Source organism: Apteryx mantelli, chromosome 27, assembly GCF_036417845.1.
Source record: "Apteryx mantelli isolate bAptMan1 chromosome 27, bAptMan1.hap1, whole genome shotgun sequence".
In the NCBI taxonomy this organism is placed as follows: domain Eukaryota; kingdom Metazoa; phylum Chordata; class Aves; order Apterygiformes; family Apterygidae; genus Apteryx; species Apteryx mantelli.
This window is the reverse complement of record NC_090004.1, coordinates 4,789,103-4,808,963: the sequence shown is the minus strand read 5'-3', so window position 1 is coordinate 4,808,963 and position 19,861 is coordinate 4,789,103. Positions and strand designations below refer to the sequence as shown.

Below are 19,861 nucleotides of genomic sequence, written 5' to 3'. Positions count from 1 at the left end.
GAGGAAGGCCTGCTGCTACACGAGGGGCCGCGCGGGCTGCAGCGGGAGCCCCCTGCTCTCCCGCTGCCGTGCAGCACCGGCGCAGGCATCACTGCTGTACGGAAAGGCACCACCAGCCCCGCGTGCTCCCGAGGAACAGAGCAGAGCAGGGAACGGGCAGCACCTTCACCGCAGCCGGGAGCCACGGCCCCGTGCACAAAGCTGGGGCGCAACCAGAGGCGCGAGGCTCCCCCGCGGGGGATCGCGCTAATTCTTTTCTTAATACCAAGCAAAACAAACAAATAAATAATAATAATAAATAAATAATAAATAAATAAATTAATAAATAAATAAATGAAAGGTTGCATTTGCAAAGCGGCGAGCAGCCGCGGTGCAAAGCGGATTGCACCGGGGCTCGCGCGGGAGCCCTCGCGCGCGCCCCCGCCCCGCCGCAGGGGGGCGCGCGCGCGCGCTCTCCCCTCGCCGGCTGCCGCCGGCCAATCAGGAGGCGGCGCGGCGGCGGGGGCGGGGACGGGGGCGGGGCGCGGCGGGGGTGTGTCGGCGGCGGCGCGGCGGGGGGGGAGCCCTATAATGGCGGCCGGACGGCGGGAGCGCGGCGGCGGCGCTGAGGTAACGCGGCGCCGCGGGCCGTGGAGGAGGGTCGGGGGCGGCGGCGACGGCGGCCCCGGGGCGTCACAGTGAGGGGCCGAGCCCGGCTCCGCCTCCGGTGCGCCGGGGGCTGCCCTGAGCGGGGCCCGGGCACCTGCTGCGCGGCCCGGGGCCTGCAGCCCTCGGGGTGAGCCCGGGCCTCGGGGAGGTGGGGGGGGTGTGTGTTGAAAACGGCCAAAACCGCCTTAATTCCCCCCCCGGAGTGACCCGCCCTGGGCGCTGGTGGGGTCCCCGTGCGGCTGCTGCTCGTGGAGCCTCCCTGGAGGAGCAGGGGGAGCACACCTTATCTCGTTCTGTGATTATTATTTTTAACAAGGCGGGGAGGAGAGGCGCTTCGTCCGCGCGACGCCGGCGGCGGCCGCCCAGGCCCAGCGCTCGCTGCCCACGGCGGGGCCTGGCGGGTTGGCGCGAGCGGGCAGCGCTTCCCCCAATGGTGCCCGGCCGGGGTTCGTGGCCCAGGCAAGGCCTCGGCAGGAGGGCAGAGCCCCCCCGGCCACAGCACGCAGGTAGCCACCCAAAGACGGGGCGCGTTTTCTGCTCCTTCTGGGCCTGATGCGGTGGTGTCCGAGTAACACCATCTTTTCCTTAGATTTGGCCGCCATTGAGATTACAGATCCTGCCTTCCTCCCCTGCTTGGGAGGTGTTACTGGCCCATCGGATCTTCCCCTTCAGACCGTAATCTGTTTCTCGTAATCATGTTACAGGTGCAGGCTCAATGCCTCGTGTGACCTGCATCTCATGGTAGGGAATTTCTTGCTCGCATCAGTTTCAGTTCAAGCGTTACTGCAAATGTTCACCACAAAACTTTGCCAAAAGGTTCTAAGCATCTGCATTGACAGTGTCCTGAGGCTGGTGATACCTGTGTCTCTCTTCTTACTTTCTTTTTTTCTTGGTACCTAAAACACTGGAAGAACTAGAAAGCTTCCTACTGAGAAGGGGCTGTTTTGATGTGGTCCTTAGTGCCTGGTTTACTGACAGAAAGACAATTACACTTATCACTAGCAGTCTTACAAAATATTTTAGTTCTGATCTACTAACTGTGATACTTCTTTCTTTTTTTACATTTCATTCTGTTTGACCAGTAATGTTTGGCTAGCCAAGCCTTTTTTTCCGTCTATAGTCAGTGTCCCATTTTGGTTTGTTTATATGAAGGTGGTGCTGTTGTGTTTTGGTTTGTAAACTTGCAGAGAAGTGTGTAAAGGCTCATAAGTTTGTGGCACTGTTTTTTGTTTGTCTCTCTCTTGTTTTGCTTATAGAGCAATATACTAGTTTTTGTTGAAATCCTTGCCCTGTTCAGCAAAACTGAAATTTAGATGCTGAGTAAGAGCTTCTGTAATCAGTTGCCCTTTTCAACTTTTTGGAACCTTAAACTGATTATTCAGAGGAGACTGGGTAGAAAAGCATAGTAACAATGGAAAAAAATATATAAGCATTCTGAAGCATCCTCTTGTCTTAGCATCCAAAAAAGATTTTCATAGTTAAATTATAATAAAAATATTTACCTATGCTGTCACCTCCTTAAAATGCAGTTTTAAATTAAATCTGTTATTGCCTAACCATAAGCTTCAACTAAACCTCTTCTCTGATATCCCAGGCATCAACTGAGCATGATACTGTGCTGTTACATGCACAGACAGAGCAAAAGATACTGAGAGAAAGCAGCAAGAGAATATGTGATAATCCCGTCTCAATGCAGCATGAAGTCTAGGTTTGAACTGCTGCATTCTTGAAAACTGGCCTGTATTTGCAATCTTAATAGTCCAACTGAAATGATATAATTTCACTTTTAACTACTCCTTAGCAACAGGTATAGGTTTACCAAGTAGATTTTAGGATATTCTAGCACTAGAATGTGGTGTTATGAGATGTTACATTCAGAAGCAGTGCCCTAATAATTGAAGGCCTAATGTTGCCTCACCAAGTCATATAGGGAAAATACAGATTAGTTGTTCAAAAGTTTTAGTTCTATGGGTTTTTTCCCCTTCCCCCTTCCCCAGAACCTTTGAAGATGGTGAGTAGCCAGCCTAAGTACGATCTAATACGGGAGGTTGGCCGTGGCAGTTATGGTGTGGTGTACGAAGCAGTCGTCAGGAAGACCTCTGCACGGGTTGCGGTGAAAAAGATTCGGTGCCATGCTCCAGAGAACGTGGAACTAGCTCTGCGTGAGTTCTGGGCACTTAGCAGTATCAAGAGCCAACATCCCAACGTCATTCATCTGGAGGAGTGCATCTTGCAGAAAGATGGTATGGTGCAGAAGATGTCCCATGGCTCCAGTTCCTCCCTTTATTTACAGGTACATGAAGCTGAGGTAATGGGGTGGAAGTAATAACATGTATCTGTAGCTGGGAGGGAAGGAGGTGGGTAGCTAAGACTTTTTTTTTTTTTTTTAAAGTATGCTTATGTAGGAGAGGCTATTTGCACTGCTGACATCCAAAACTTATTTTAGATTTTTAGAAGAACATACTTATCGAATAATCACCTGTATCTTCTAATTGGAAGCTGTGCCACTCCAGGACTTTTTTTAACGAAAATCTCTCTGATTATTTGAGGAAAGGGCACAAATAATGCACAAGGGAGATGTGGGCTGTTGTGTTTACTTGGTAGAAGCCCTGCTGCAGGGTTAATGAAGACATATTGACTAATATCTAGAGACAGAGCCCTGAAGAATTCCTTAATCTCAGTTGTCCTTGGAAGAGGAAGTAACCATCTTGATTTAGAAAACCAGCACTTAAAATTCCTTCAGAAATAATAATAAGCAATTACTAGAGTGCAATGAGCTGTTTTTATTTCTTTTCTGAGTAAATAACTCTTAATCTTTTCAAAGAGGACTAAAGGTCTAGTGTATGATAAATAATGGAGCAGAGGAATAAATATCACTTTCCCCTATGTGGCTGCTGAAGGCGTCGTCTTAAGTTGCCTTTAAGTTTGAAGACGTATGTTACAGAACAATAAACAAGTAGCTCTGAAGGACCTTGAAAGATCATCTAGTTCGTTCCCTTGTCAGGAACTATAAAACATCCCCTCACAGAATCTTGCCTGTCTGGTTTTAACAGTCAATAGCTTACTAAATGTTTATTGTATTATCTCTAGTCAGTTTTTATCATTTTAGTTTTTATTGTTGTTGTTCTTGCATGTCTAATGTAGGGTTTTTTTTTTTTTTTAATTGAATGTCCATCTGATAACACTTCATGGCTGTCTAGATCCCATTGTACTGGATGCTGTACAAGCCTGAGAAAGAGGATTCTTGCCTTTGTAAACTACCTGTAGCTCAGTGCTTGCTGTTGACCTGCTTTCGTGCAGGGGTTAGAGTAAAATAGTACTGTCAGCTCATACGGGAGATATTAGTGGCTTACCTTCCTAGTCTTTAGTGGAGCGGGGGGATATTGCAGCAAAGTTGCAGACAGCTGTAGGATCTCACCTGTGTCGGGGGGCTGTTGATAGTAGGCACAAGCACTGCAAGTTGTTTTCCTGCTTCAAAGAGCAGAAAAGAGCAAAGGGCACAACTGAGCTTTGGACTTAGACTCTAAAGAGGCTTGGATAACTTTATAATAGGGTATGCTATAATAGGGCAAATAAGAGCTCCCTTGGCTTGCTCTCCTTCCCCCCTGCCCCCCCCCCAAACCCAGGTATGTTACTTTTCAGAACTGAACTGGTGCAGTATGTAAAGAAAGCTGGCTGGGGAAAGGGTAGTAGTGTCTTCTGAAGTACCCTGGGGCAGGTGCTTAATTGGTATATGCTGAACAAGTCAATATAGTAAGAATTTTAAATTAGTTTGGTCTTCCTCATGGTGCTTTGCCACTGTTACAGGCACAAAAGTGGAGTTTGTCATCTAGTGCTCTGAATGAAGATGCAGAATCCTGTAAAGCTTCTGTAAACCCACGTAGAAGGCAAAAGTGTATGTGTTACTCATTTGGCTAAGGAGACTCCCTCCCCAGCTGTGAAACCTTAATTTCGCTGTCATTGACCATATAGCCTAAATATGTATTTTAAGTTATTATTTGAATCCACTGTCCAGTTGGTCCGTTTTGAGTAAGAGCTGTGCTCATAATTTAAAATAGCTATAAGTTACTACTAATTTTGCTCTTGGATGGAAAGCCTCACTTTTCTTTTTCAGAGTGGCAGCTGAAAATGCTTTGCTAATAGCTGCCTTCATTTTTTTGAAAGTGTTTGGTTTAATATCCCTTGGTTTACTACTAACAGAAATGAGTGAAAGACTTACCTTCCAGAATATGCTAAGAGCCACTTCAGAGAAACAAATGTGTAGTTGTGTAAACAGGATTAGCAAAACTGATTGCTGGTTTAATTTGTCTTTGTATAGAGCATTTATTAGAACTGGCAGCTCAAGTTATTCATTGCATGTATTCCAGAATATAGCTAGTTAATAATGATGGTGAGAAGTGTGTTACTTGCAACAGCTGTTCAGCTGGGCATGTAGATTAGTGTTCTCCTGAGTTAAGAGATACTGTGTTAACACTTACTGGAATGTATTCATGCATAAGGAATGGAGAATAGGCTTTAAAAATCTATTGTAATGCTATTTCATCAGCAGAGGACAAATCTAACCCATTGGCACTGTACAGAGTTACTTGCTGAAATTCTGTTTATTCACTAAAGTTGTTAGCAAAATGGGTGGGACAAGCTTTGTTAGGGGTGGGACACTGTCCAGCTGAAACAGATGGGAATGCAATGGCCACACAGTATCTTTCAAAATACTGTTATCTGGGTATAGCCCTAGTTCCTGGGCCAGGGTGGAAACTTGATATGCTTCACATGCAGGAAAATAAGTAGGCAGTCAAATACATTGTCATCTTCAAATGACACTGAAATTTTCAAATCTTAAATTTGGCATAAGATTCTGTTCTTATCAGTTGCAATATCTTACTGTCTGGATTGTAGAGAGGAAGGTCTAAACTTCATGCATTTTTCCAGCATATCTTTGTATTCTTGTGATCATCGGGTAGTTATGACATCTCTTTTCCTTGTTGCAGCTTGTAGAGACCTCATTAAAAGGAGAAATAGTCTTTGACCCCAGAAGCGCTTATTACCTTTGGTTTGTAATGGATTTCTGTGATGGAGGAGATATGAATGAGTATCTGTTGTCCCGAAAGCCTAACCGCAAGACCAACACCAGTTTCATGCTTCAACTCAGCAGCGCTCTGGCTTTCCTGCACAAAAATCAGATTATTCATCGTGATCTCAAACCTGACAATATTCTGATATCACAGAGCAGGATGGATGCTAGTGACTTGGAACCTACCCTGAAAGTAGCAGATTTTGGGCTAAGTAAGGTATGTTCAGCTTCAGGACAGAATCCCGAAGAACCAGTCAACGTAAATAAGTGTTTTCTATCTACTGCATGTGGGACTGACTTCTATATGGCCCCTGAAGTCTGGGAAGGACACTACACTGCGAAAGCAGACATCTTTGCCTTGGGGATTATAATTTGGGCAATGTTAGAAAGAATCACATTCATAGATACAGAAACAAAGAAAGAACTTCTGGGGAGTTATGTCAAGCAAGGGACAGAAATTGTGCCTGTTGGAGAGGCACTTCTAGAAAACCCTAAAATGGAACTACTCATCCCAGTAAAGAAAAAGTCTATGAATGCTCGAATGAAACAGCTGATCAAGGAAATGCTGGCTGCCAATCCACAGGACCGTCCCGATGCCTTTGAGCTAGAACTTCGATTAGTCAACATAGCTTTTAAAGACAGCAACTGGGACACGTGACCTACAGAGTAGTTAATCTCTTGATAGAGCTGCTTCTGATCTAACCGATGGTGCAACTTTATGGCAGTAAAAGAAACAAGCCTGAGCTCAAACCTGCAGGGTTTGGTTTTTTTATCAGCAGTTTCTTTTGAGCTTCTTAAATTGTGTGAGCTTCAGTTGGCCACTCTGTTAAAGATGCATTTATATGTATAACATCAGGATGTTACACACAAGTGTAAGATGTGAAGATGTTTGTTCATATAAGTTGGCAGCAGAATGTTGTAAGATCCGAGACTTGATTTCCAGCAATATGTCATGGAGTATTTCATACATTCCTGTTTCCTATATCAGTATTAGGAACTCTCATGGAAAAAGAGGTTTGCATGCTGGTAGTGCAAATCTTTGGGCTTTGTAAAGTAATTCTGTGTATATATTTATGTACATGTGAGTGACTGGGAGTGTAGGCCTGTTTGTGTTGCATTCCATAGAGAAAATGCCACTTTCCTAAATTATTTGCTATGGGTCTGAATGATTGGGATCTGCTAGAAAACTGGGTGAGGAAGATCGGTGAGAAGCATTCCTTCTCCAGAACTGAATAACTTTATTTATTTTTATTATCTAGCTTTAAAGATGGGGTCTGAGACTTGACTTTGTAGACAAAAAATGCAATGCAAAGGGATCAGCAGTTTTAAGTGCTGAGGTGGTTGAGCTTAGCACTTAACAGCTTAATGAGCTTATCGCTGAGGGAGTCAAATTACAAATGTATGCAGTCATGTGCTAGCATGTTGGTTAGGTCATTAATAATTCAATTTTGCTTTCTTCTAGTAATCAAACACTTTATTAATCAGTTAACCTACAGTTTCATAACCTGCCTTCTACTCTTGCATCTGTAATCCAGTAGCAACTCGAATGCTTGCAGTAGGAGAGTTCTGTGAGCTTAGCCTATGAAAATGTAGACACTTGGTGAGGGAATCCGGCAGCTTAAGACATTATTTTAAGATTCTTCAAAATATGGCTACAACACAGCTTTTCCTGTTAAATGGATCTAACCAGCATGTTGGTCATGGTCTCGTCCTTTCTTTCTGGCACTGCTTCTAACCTGGTAGTGTTGAGGTGATAAAGGGGTGATTGTTTGTCGTGTTAAACGCACCTATTTTCAAATAGGGGAGAAAATGTTTAGTAATCAGTATGTGAAAAGGTGTTTGTTTTGTGCACTAACCTAGGCCAATATTTGGGTTTGTTTTCCTCCTTTTTTTAAAAAAAAAAGTAGTATTTATTTAAAACCATGGATGGTAAGATGAAAAGCTTTGAAGTTGTTGAGCTTACCCCCAGCTCTTATTCCACAGCAACAGATTCATATGCTAAGAGAGTTTTCATTAAGGTTACCTAGCACTGTAGGGTAGACAAAAGCTTCCTTGTAATAGTATAATAAATGCTTTTTTCTCTTGGGTGCAGGAGTATGACATTTTTCATCCATTTGACCTTTTTGAAAAAGCAGAGACTTAAAAAATGGCCTTTAAAAGGCAGATATGTTAAAGCTGCAACAAACCAATTTTTTTAATAGTCAAGTTACTATTTTTTTCTCCAATCTTACCTGAAAACTGCCTTAAAACTAATCCCATGTGGATCTTGCTCCTCAGATGCTGTTCCCACTTGCTCCTATGAGAATCCCGGGGAGTGATTCTGATCAGTCAGTGTTTATTCTGCCCGGAGTGTGAATTAACAGCACAAACAAAGGAAGAGTGTAATTTTTTTGTTGTTCTTCCAAAAGTAAGGAAAGGTTCTCCTAACATAGTTACTGATTCTACCAAACTTCTGATACTTTAGACTACCACTGATTCTTACCTGTTATTGCGTAGTCTAGCAGTTACTCAAGGGTCCATGGTCCCCTGTTTGTGTTATTTTGCTTCGCTTTATCATTTAAGGCAAGTTACTTAAACTGTGATTTTTAGACAAACATGCCTTCCTGTCTCAAAGCAAAACAATATTGGTTGTTTAGAAGATGCTATAGAAGTACAAAGTAATTAGCAGAAGATGCTGCTCTGTCATACTGAGGTGTCGCTGAGCTCAGCCAAGAAGAGCTTCACTCTGGTATAGATCGGCCTGGCCTGCGGTGACGGAGGATACGGTCTGCCGCCTGTGTAGGTTTCCCGGTGTTGCTTCTTCCCTGCAGGGAGCTTAGCCTATAAAAGTAAGTTAGAGCCTATACATGAATAATGACAAGGAGAGATCTATTTGTTCTTCTGCTCTAAAAGTGGAGATCTGTTTGTTCTCGTGTTTTAACTGAATTTGGTACAATGAAAGCTTTGACTTGTTGCTGAAAGGAGGAAAACAAACCTCTTGCCGTCTGTGCCAACACTATTTTACAATACTTGTATTCTGCATGGTCAGTGACTGAGGGTTGTGTAAAGTTTTAAGAGGATATAATCTTTCGTCTTAAACTTGAGTTTTTAAAAATCGTTTGCTACCTTCCTTTTCTCTCCTGTCCACCCAAAAGCCAGAATCAACTCTGTTTATTGTAAAGTATTAATCTACTCTGGAATAACAGCACTTACTTTTAAAGCTCTTTGCAAATCGTTTGATCATCCTCTGTTGTATTTCAAAGGACGAACACTGAACGCGCGGCTACCTGCAGCGCAGAAACTCATGATAACAAACTGCACAGCAAAGTTCCTGACTCCCAAAGTGTTTCTTTGCACTGATTGCCACTTTAAGGGTGGGGGTACCTGAAATCCCTCTCATGGTGCTTAGCCTTGATGTCGGGTGAAGCTGAGTGTTTTCTTGGTTAACACTGAATGATAGTCCTTGAGGTCTGTGTTCTGTCTGATTTGTCTTTGTTTTTTGTTGTGTCTGAGGTCTTTGTTTTAAAACCTCTGATAGATCAAACTGTCGTAGCAGCTACAGAATTCACCAGCATGACACAAAAGTCAAGACGCTCATCAGCACTCAGAAAGAAAAGACTTTCAAAACTTTCCTTAGAAGTTGTAAAATATATTTTATGAAGAATTTATAATGGGGGAAATTATTGTGTAATTTATTAAGTTCATGACTGTTTTTGAAATAAAAAAAATGAATTTCAATGAAGTTCTTGAACTCTCTACAGAGAAATGCTTTCTTTTCAGTCAGCACAATGTTATCATGTAGCTGTCATCAAAGCTGCAGAGAGGCTTATTTGCTCTGCTAGAAAAGAAGTAGTTTAGTAGTCGTTACACTCATACTGCAAGTGATGTTAGGCTTGTAAAAGGTGCTAGATTGGCTAATCACTGTGCTGCTCATCTTCTGCGGGTAGCAGCAGTACAAAACTTGCACCGGTGTACAGTGCACTGCTTGAACTTGGCAGAGCAAGGGCTGAATTGGCTGTAAAAATAGAGCTGACTTTTGGATGAGTTTAGGTGAACTGTGCCCATATGGACCCTGCTGCTTCTGCTCAGACTCTTAAGAAAGAATCAAAACGGTTGTCTCCTGGGATCAACTTCATTTTCAAGGACAAGACTAAAGAAGGTATTCTTGCATGCAGTACATACCTGAAGTTGTTAGTACAGGTAGAGAGGGTCCCACCCTGGGCTGTATCAAATTCTCTGGCAGTCTCCGTAGTGCTTAGTTACCGGTACTACTGGATTTTTGAGGCTGCAAATAGGTGCTGCTGCTGTTTTGGGCACTGACGCTCCACCCATTGAAGCAAACACAGGCAATGTCCCTGCAGTGGATTTGGAACAGGAGGACCAGAGAGACGCTCGTCCTTATTCTGTGTGTGAACCCTGTTGCCTCCCTTTAGCGCTGTCTTGCACCACAACCCTTGTGCGGAGGGACTGAAGGAAGCAGAGTACAAGCGTGCTGTCTTGCATTTCCCTCTTGTATGTGTGGGCAAAGCGCCAAAGTAGGAGCTTACTGCTTAAACTAGCCTGGCTGTGTTTGCAGCTTGTGGAGGAAGGTCTCCTCAGCAGCAGGCTTGTGCCCGGTGCCTGGGTAGCTCCTGGGGCTGGGCTGCGTGTAATTAACCTCCTGGAGATTTGTGAGACGATGACCTACTGGTTTCACATGCCCCACGAAGCCTTAGGAATAAAGAGAGAGGAAACAGTATTACTTATACATGATACAAGAGTCTAGGAGTAATTTACATGTTTTTAATTAAAAGTGCTCCAGAAGAAAGGTTCGTCAAACCTGGGGGTGGGAATAGTGGAAGCTGGAAATGCTGTATGTTTCCTTGTGTTTCTGCTACCCCACCAGAAATCCCAGCCCCCTTCATCTTTCATATGCCAGTGCACTTGCATCTTTGCCTGCAGTTTCCTACTTATGCTAGTGCCAGAAGTGGGCCAATTCCCACCTGGCTGAGACCTGTGTGCTTAAATCAGTAAGCCAATATGGTCTTGTAAAAACTGAGAGAGATTGAAACTTCTTTTTTTTTTCCTTAAAGGTTAAGTACCTTAACAAAAGGAGAAACAGTCACAACTCCTTGATTAGTTTTAAAAGTGGTGATTTAAAAAATAAATATAAGCCACATTCTTCCTCCACAAAATGAGAAGAAATTAAACCTACACACTTCAAATGGGTGTAGAACATGGAAAACTAAATACAGATATCCCCATACAGAAGTTAGACTTAAATAAGGCTACATCTCTGACTGAATAATGCAGCTTTTGCTTTGTTTTGCAGAGCACTGAGACCTCAGATTTCGGTTTGCTCATTCTGTTTCCTAAGGCAGGGCTTGCCTAGGAGATATTTGCTCTATAGCGCTGGGGTTGTGAACTCAGCTTGTTTTTATTTTTGCTTTGTGTTCGTCTAAACAGTTTTGTTTTTGCACCAGCCAATCCGGACTTTTGCTTAAACTGCAGCGTAATGACAGACGTTGCTTTGTGGCTTAGATAAAGTCCTGTCTGAGGAAACCTACAGCAGCGACTGCCCGCCTCTTGGAAGGGTGCCCGTACTTTAAAGCAGCTTTTTTTTTCTCTCTCCTCTCTGAACGTTGGTTAACTATGCATACAAACTTAGGTGGACTTCGGACTGCATGCAGAGCAAGCATGATTTTTGCATTGCTTTTTCCTACAGTGCACCAATGTCCTGTGAATTTTTTTTCTCCCCCTATGTGGTATCTATTTTTAAGCGTTTAAAATCTTTACTAGTGGTCTGTGCAGTGAATCTCCCCTGGAATGCGAAGAGCAGCGTCCCACGGAGAACCAGTTAGGGGTATTTAAGCGTGAACTGTTGTTAATGGGGCCCTGCAACTTGGGCACTGCTGAGCCCTGACTGCTGTTTCGTTTCCTTTTTGGTCCTGGGGCTGGGGGAGCGTTTTATGCAAAGCACTAGCTATTCTTAAGTGCAATTAAGGAAGAGGGACGCATCTCAAATGCCACAAACCCTCATGGTATAAACAGGGGCTCTGAGCTGTTGCAGCATCTCTGGTCGCTGGATCTGTAAGCGTTTTGGGGAGTCTGAGCCCTTACGTTTTTATAAGCAGAACGAGTGAAGCACGGAGAAATCGAGTGACTTGAAAAATCAGCCAGCGGCCCAAGAGCATCCCCGCGAGAGGAACCTGGCCCTACGCGGCCCACGCGATATTCTCCACAGTAGGTCACTTGCTTCCCACATGATTTCCAGCCTGTTTGGGCTCCCGAAGCAGAAAGCGGTTGCGTGAGGGCTGCTGTTGGTCCGGAGCAGCCGGGGCCGGCGCGGTGGCCTCGGACCCCGCGGGCCGGGCCGGCAGGTGGCGAGTTGGAGCTGCGGCTGCCGCACGCCGGCGCCGAGAAATAGCATTTCCTCCCTGCGGCGTGGCTCTGATGTGCCTTGCTCTTATAAACCCCTTTAACCAGGCAAAGCAGGTCTGGGGTGCTAGAAAACAAGGTTGACTTATTCTGTGTTTTTTCAAAGAGGGCAAAGGGAGAACTGGTCTTAGAATTAGCAGCTGTTAAAGCGCACTGAGGCGTCTTTAACCTCTGGGGTTTGAGGCTAAAACACGCAATGGAAAATCCTTCATAGGTGCCTTGCAGCAGGTGGTGGATTCGGCCTCCCCCCACCCAGAAAAGCATCTTTCACCTTGGGGACACCTCCCTGCACTCACGGCAGCTGCTTTCTTCTCTCTGCCAGCCTTCCTATGTGGTCCCAGCTGTGGTACTGACTTATTTTTTGCTTTCCAGATGCTGGACAGTTGCTAGAAATCAGCAAGGCCCACAGTCTCCTGAGGCGTGTTTTGAAGCCCCCGTCAGTAGGACATGAACACCTGCATAAGGCTCGGTATCTTTTCTTCTGTCCCCGACTGCTGTCTAGTTTCTACTTGCAAGAAGCTGTGGTTGCTACCTTAGATTAGGTGCTGGTTTCAGATTTATTTATGCCTGTTTGAGCCCATGGTATTTTTAAACTCATGTAGCACGCCTTCCAGTCCTGTTCTCTCCCAAGTAAAGGTTCGTATATCTCGAGCCCTCTGGCTGGCGTGCAGCCACGCAGCTCTTGAAGCCTGCTGCTCATGTCAGCTGCTCTCGAGTATGGGGCATTTGCGTAGGCCTCAGACCAGAAAGGGCTTTTGTGGGTTGTGAAAGTAAACCAACAAGTAGAAACAGATGGCTGGGTTATCGGTTTCGTCAGTCCCATCTCTGGACTGCACCTGGTCGTGGGGGCACTGAAGCGATTTTTAAAGGAGAAATGCGCTTGGAAAGGTGACTGAGGTAGGTCATGCAGGCCTGACCCCTCGCTCCCTCTTCCCGTTGGCAGACTGGACTTCTCAAGAGAGAAAACACTTCAAAACCGCTTGTATTTACCATTTGTATGCAACAGTCTGCAGGCTGGGTTGTTACTCTTCCTGTTCTTTTTCTTATATCCTGGTGCATACAGGGCTCTTGGGGAATCTGAGGCTTTCCCTGGGAAGCCCAGGAGTGCTGAGGACCTCAGTGGGAGACTCTTCCCCAGGAGTCCGTGCATCCTGGGGTTTTGCTTGGGAGCGCTGTGCCAAGGGCGGCACGGAGACAATAGGTTGGTGTCTTGATGAATGACTACGCGAAGAGCCCTTCTGCCCCTTTGGAGGAGCAGGGCCCTGAGCTCGGGTATCCGTGCCAAATTCCCTCTCTGGAAATAAGCTCATCTTCCCTGCCGATTCAATTGGACACGGCAGGCTTCAGTCCTCCTCCCGCGTGCGGGTGGTTAGCCTGGGGGTCTCCCCTGCCTGCTCATCTGGGATAGATTAGAGCCGCGTGCTGGAGGCCCTGGTGATCTTGCTGTGCTCTTCTACTCATCCTCCTTCTGAAGTGCGTGATGGGGTGTTTATGAGGTGGGGCAGATAATTACCAGGGAGGCCGAGAGGGCCATGTCCCCTGTTAGCACAAGCCAGGAGAGAGAAGGGCTTGCTGGGAACAGGGCAGTTTAATCAGGAGTTGGACACGCTCTGAAAAATCACTTTGGAGGGAAGAGTTGTGCTGTTGGACTCTTGACCTTTGAGTTCTTTCTCAAATTTTTCTCTCCAACCGTGAGGGCTGGAAGTTTCCTGTATGTGGAACAAAACCCGACAGTCTCACATAGTTACTGGCCAGTCAGCGCTGGAGCTTTGAGGAAAAACGTCAGCTCAGGAGAGACAGGATAAAACTGTAAGAACTGCCGAGGGGTTTTGAGGAGAAGGTTCATGTTATTTTGATGGAGGCTTTGGGATGGCTCTTACCCTCACAGCAATCAACGGTTTATGGCTGGTAGAGGTATTGCTCTATAAATGCCCTGTTTCTTATATTTTTTTCTTAGGCGTCTGATGCTGGCTGCCATTGAGCACAGGACCTTGGGTTGAACAGCTTGGATCTGGACTAGCAATTCTCAAAGGTCTAAATGGTTTTGCTGCTTTGCAGAAGTAGGGTCTTACAAGGTATCTGGAGATGTGTGCTCCTGGGTTTTACCCAGGATTGCTCACCGGACCCTGGGCAGGGATTGCTTTGCTTGCCTGGCGCGGTGGCCGCTTCCAGGCGAGCCAAGCTGCCCGCTCAGAGGGCAAAGCTGCAGCCGGGAGGAGAGGAAACCAGAGTCCGGTTGCAGCACGGAGAGGGATTTGTCAAGGGTGGAGCAGGCAGCGCTTTGCAATGTTCCTAGTAACCTTAATTGAAAAACAGGGGGACTTTGAGCCTCCAAATGACTCTAAGAAATAAATGCCACCTGATGTGTTTATAAGGGGTTGATCGGTTGGGTTAATAACTCCCTGGAAGTCAACGCTGCTCAAAGGGACAAAATCTGCCTGTTTAGCTTCCCCTTGGGGTCTGTGAGGGGTTTTCCATTGATTACCGGGGAACTGGGCCCTTCATTGGACCTGGCGGTGGTTATCGATGCCTCTCAAACTGCCCCTTTGCGCATCCTGAAAAGGATTTGGCTGATCCAAAGCGTAGCAGTCCAACAGTAGGTGCTCGCCGGCACGCGGCAGGCTGGCTGGGGTGGCCTGCGCCCCCACGAGCAGCCCGTCTGCTCGTGTCTCCCTCGCAGGGCAGGGGACGCGGAGGCGCTGGGTCCAAGTGTCTCGCAGGAACAGCCCGCATCCGCTAGAAGGAGGTGAATCAAAGGCTGCCCTTACTCACTCGTGTCTTTACCAGAATGGTGGGCTGAATTCCAGCTCGGAAAATAATCCTGTCCTCATAAACAGTGATTCACGTTGGCACTGATTTGTTAGGCTCTTGCTCCCGTTTCCCCGTCTTCCTCTGGAGGGTTGTTTGCTGTATCACAGCTGTGTTTGTTGCCTTCCTGCCCGGGTTTGTCCCTTCCTTGCTTTCCCAGGGGTTTGCCCAGTGCCGGCAGAGCTCGGACAAGCCCCGGCCTCAGAGACTTTGCTGCAGCCCTGATTTGAGCCTCCGTTTCTGTCCGTGCTGGGACGCTGGCCCAGGCTGCCTTCCTGGCACCGGTGCCTGCACGCAGGGAGGTGCGGGGACCGAGCCAGCCCCAGTTCCCGGCACTGGCGCCGACGCCGCAGGAAGGAACCGGCCGGGGGGAAAGGCAGCGCTCGGGACCAGCTCCCCTTTCTGCCAGGGGACAGAGCATCCAGGGCTGCTGTTCCCATGCCAAATCCCACTGCTTCGTCCCTTCCAGAGCCTCCCTGTCCCCCAGCTCTCTGCTAGGGGCATCGCTGTGTCACAGCCAGCTGCAGCCCAACTGCTCCGAGCGCAGGCCAGGGTGCGACCGCAGACGCTGGGCCCAGGAATAGGGGGGTCATACGTGTGCCTAGAACTGGGGACAGAAGCCGCTGATGGTGACAAGCACCCATAACAGGTTTGCAGCCCCGGCTGGCTGCAAGGGGCACGTGTGAAGCTGGTGGGTCCGTGGGGAGTGCTCGGGGGTTTCTCGGGTCCTGCACCACGAGGACCAGGGCTTTGAGGAGCTGGGACCAGGGCGAAGCCTTCGCCCTCCGGCGCCTGCCGCAGACCTTTGCAGCCCCTCAGCAGGCGCGGGGAGGTGGGGGGGGACAGGGATGGTGTGCGGAGCGGGGGGCTGTTTCCCCCCAGGAATGCGCAGCCCTCTGGGAAGGGGAGAGGGCAGAGGTAAAAATAACCCCTGGGCTGGCTCCAGTCGCTTGTGGCTTCCTGCAATTTACAGCCCTTCCCGGGGGAAGAGGAGGCAGGAACCTGCCTGGCCCGGAGCTCGCTTTGACCCTTTCACCACCGATGAGAAGGTGCTGGAAGGACCTTTCTGTGCTCGTTTTCCTTTGCCAGCCGCTGGTTTGGGGTCTGGGCTTGGAAGTGAGGGTGCCTATAAAGTCCTTGGACGGGCAAGGTGCGGAGGGGCTCCAGCAGGACCCCTGGGGAAGGGGGATCACGGAGGGCTCCTGCTCTCAAGCTGGACCCAGCTTCTCAGGACTGAGCTGCAACAGGAGGAGTTGCCGGAGAGGACATGGTTCCGCGGTGGGGTGGGGTGGAGCGTGTGGCAGAGGCTGCAGGAAAGCGGGGGTTAATTGTGGCTGTGCCAGAGCAGAGGGGCTGGTGGGGAAGAGGCTGCAGCCCCAGGGGCAGAGGGGGTCGATGCCGGCGGGGCGCGTGGCACAGAGCGGGTTAATGACGGGGCCGGGGCAGAAGGGGTTAACAGGGTGGCTCTTCCTTATGGTGTATATGAGGCTCCTGCCGGCTCCGGGCTCAGTTTGCTGCTGGCAGCCGGAGGGACCGGAACGGGAACAGACAGAGTGCAGCAGGCTGAGAGCATCCCTGCACGGGTCCCGGTGAGCGAGAGCATCCTCTGCCCGGCCGGGAGCATCCCTGCGCGGCCCAGGTGAGCGAGAGCATCCCCTGCCCACGGCTGGGCAGGGATCCCGGCGCGGGGCAGGCAGCTGGGGCCGGGCCGGGCCTGGCCTCGGGAGTGTGCAGGCGTGGTGGCTTGGGGCGAAGCCAGCGGGTGACGGGACTGCCTGCCGGTGGCAGCTTGCCTTGAACCGCCACAGAAAACCAGTCTGGAATTGGGGAGAGGCTCAGGAGCTTGTCCGTTAGGAGCGCAGGACCAGAAAAAAAAACCCCGCACGCCTCAGTTTACCCATCTGTAAAATGGGGGTGGAGGAAGGGCTGAAGCCTGTCTGCTGTGCACGTGGGGATGCAGGCGCAGGAGGCTCCTGGGCTGTTTGCTGTTTCGTTAGCTGCCGTCTGCCCGGGCCCACGTCCCCCTTGCCCCCTCCGGGGTCTGTGGAGCGAGAGGCCGCCGCTGCCGGAGCCGGGGCTGGTTAACGGTTAGCCACCAGCGACGGGGCGGCTCTTCGCAGCCATTTGGGCCTCTCCGTTCCAGGAAAACCATCTGCTTTGAGCATTTACAGCCCCTGGCTCAGACTCCAGCCCCCTGCCCTGGACATGTCGCCTCCAGCACCTGATTTATGGCCCTGGTCCCATCCTGCCCTCCGTGGCCGCCTGTCAGCTCTCTCCCAGCTTTGCCCTCCCTCTCCCTGGACGGATGCTCGATTAAAGCTGAGGAAAAGCCTTTGGGCCCCCGGGGCTAATAAAAGCCCTTTGCTCCATGACCTTCACCGTGAATCCGGTTACAGCACCAAGCCGGGAGAGGTATCTTCTATCCCGGGCAGCAGAGAGCAGATCCTGGCTCAGGATCCCCCCGGCGCGGGAGCCTGCAGACTTCCCATCCCATCGGGCCAGAAATCGGGAGCAGGAGAGGCAGAGCCCCGGCGCTGCGGCCGTTCCTCCTTTGCAGGGAGATGACCCTAGACAGCCGCGGAGGAGTCGCAGCAGGCACCTCTGCCACGGACAGACCCCGCTTAAAATAAACCTGCCCCCGACTCCTTTGTTTTCCTTTCCCAAAAGGGAAGCGGAGCAGGGATCCCGGCCCGGGCCAGCGCGGCGGGGAGCCACCGTCACCCCACGCAGCACAGAAACCCGGGCGAGCCAAAACGCCCTTGCGGCCCCGCCGCGCTCGGAGGCGGCCGGGGCCTGGGGACGCTCGCCGGCTTTCCTGCCCGCCGGGGCCGCGCTTTGTTCTGCCGGCCCCGGGCTCGTAAAGATAAGGTGGCCGGCTGCGGTATTTTTTCCTGTTGGAAGCTGCTCTTGGGACGCCGGCGAGGCCGGCGGATGCGCGGCGCTTCTCTCTTCCTGCCCGGGGTCACGGCTGGAGGGGCTCATCTCCCACGCTAGCCGAAGACACGTCGGAGAAAAGTGCCGGTGCCAGGGCTTCGCCTCGCTCCGAGCCCTTTCCTGCCTGCTGGAGACCCCGGCGGCTGCCGGGGTGCCGCCTGCCTCAGCGCTAACCCCGTCTCTCCTCTCTCCTCCCAGGGCCGGAGCTGAGTCCGGGAGCAAAGCGGGGCTTGGAGATCCTCCCCGGACGCGGGACCCGGAGCCAGGCCGCGACGCTCAGGGCCCGCGGGCCATGGTCCCCCTCGGCAGCCCGCCGCTGGCAGCGTGCGCCTCCGGCAACATGCGGCTGGTGGCTCCTGGCCGCCGCCTCTCGCCCCTGGGCTTGCTGGACCGGGGCCCCGGCTACCTGCGGGAGCGGACGCAGGGGGGCGGCGGGGCCCGCGCGCCCAGCGCCGTGGAGCGCCTGGAGGCCGACAAGGCCAAGTACGTCAAATCCCAGCAGGTCATCAACAGCCGGCAGGAGCCGGCGCTGCTGGGCTGCTCGCCCCGGCTCTCGCCGCGCGGCCGGCGCCTCCTCGCTCTCCAGCAGTGTAACGAGCTCTGCCCGGGCTCAGACCTGAGCCGGGACGGCCCCAGGAAGCTGCCGTGCCCGCAGTCCCCCGTGTCGCGGAGGGCGGGCGGCGGCAAGCGCCTGCTGAGACCCGACTCGCTCATCATTTACCGGCAGAAACGGGACTGCCCGGTCGTGAACAAGGAGAACGCCAAGGGCTACGGCCTGGTGAGACGCCTTTTCCAGGGGCCGCTCAGAGACAAGCCCCCCGGCTCCCCCGCGGCCAGGGCGCTGGGCGAGGGGCCGGCAGCCCCCCCGAGCCCCGACACCCCCATGCTGTGGGTGCCCGCGGAGAAAGAGGAGGCGAGGACGCAGGGCGCGAGCGGCAGCATCTTCCCGCAGCCGCCACCGCCGCCGGCCCCGGCCTCCCCCAGCGTCACCAAGCAGGAGCTGGGGCTCCGCGTCTCCCTGCCGCTCTCGGAGAAGGAGCGATTCTTCAACTACTGCGGCCTGGACCGGGCGCTGGTGGAGGTGCTGGGGCAGGAGCGGTTCGGGCCGGCGGGCTGGGACGCCGCCTCCGCCCGGCCGCCGGGCTCGTGCGAGTCAGAGCCCAGCCAGGCGTCACGGGGCAGTGGGGAGGACGCGGAGCCAGGCGAGGAGGAGCCGGGCACCAGGCTCTGCTCCGCCGTCTCCGTCGTGGAGCGCAACGCCCGCGTTATCAAGTGGCTCTATGGCTGCCAGCAAGCCTGGGCGGCCGCCAAGGAGTCCACGGTCTGAGGGGCCTGACGAAGATGCGCCCCAATGGGGGACGGGGAGGCCCCGGCCAGCCCCACGCCAGTCCTGCCGGCTGGATACGGCCCGTGGCGCCGGCTGCACCCCTGGGCTGTGCACTGCAGGGCTGCTGCTGGCTGGGAGAGACACCAGGTCTACCTGTGGGGAAACTGAGGCACTGCGGGCTGGACCCTGTTGGCCACGGAAGAGCGGGCAGATGGTTTCATGCCCTTGGAGACTGGTCTGAACCTGGAAAGGGCTGCATTTTGGGGTGTGGATGGTCAGATGAGCATGACGGGGGTGTCCAAGGGGGGGAGGAGCTGCCAGAACCCCTGTGGGTGACTCCTGGTGGGCTGGTGTCCCCCCGCCAGGTCCTCCTTCGGCCTCTCCTCGGTGCTCCCCAGCTCCTGCGGGAGGAGGCTGCGCAGCTCCTCCGTCCTGGAGCCAGGCACGGTCTGGGGCGGCGGGCAGAGCCCGAGCCCCCGCTGCAGGCAGCGCCCGGCTGATCCCCTCCCGCCAGGCTCACCGGATCCGAAGGGAAAGGGGCTGTGTGGGATCGGGGCAGTGCTCAATAAACCTGTGTTTCTAGCCTGGCTGTGCGTGCGGTTTCTGCAGGGCGCAGGGTGCGGGGGCAGCTCCCGTCCCTCCGCATCGCCCTGGCGGGGACAGAGCCGGCTCCCCGG

General features: G+C 51.3%; 1 protein-coding gene across 5 annotated transcripts; it reads left to right on the top strand.

Moving 5' to 3' along the window:
• Nucleotides 1–573: 573 nt before the first annotated feature.
• On the top strand, nt 574–19,754 carry PDIK1L (PDLIM1 interacting kinase 1 like). Of its 5 annotated transcripts, none has more exons than XM_067311737.1 (3): nt 574–609; nt 2,646–2,941; nt 5,637–9,427. In XM_067311737.1, exons 2-3 carry the CDS (start codon nt 2,657–2,659, stop codon nt 6,375–6,377), a joined length of 1,026 nt encoding a protein of 341 aa, XP_067167838.1. In that variant the 5' UTR covers nt 574–609; nt 2,646–2,656; the 3' UTR covers nt 6,378–9,427. The 5 variants fall into 5 exon arrangements, with proteins under 5 accessions (XP_067167838.1, XP_067167837.1, XP_067167836.1 ...); XM_067311736.1 differs by having other exon boundaries at nt 1,353–2,941; XM_067311734.1 differs by lacking the exons at nt 574–609; nt 2,646–2,941; nt 5,637–9,427 and adding exons at nt 13,761–13,955; nt 14,073–14,147; nt 18,056–19,754.
• Nucleotides 19,755–19,861: the final 107 nt, after the last annotated feature.

Excerpts from the sequence above, each read along its gene's own strand:
- PDIK1L (XM_067311735.1), top strand. The coding sequence starts at position 18,150 with ATGGTCCCCCTCGGCAGCCCGCCGCTGGCAGCGTGCGCCTCCGGCAAC.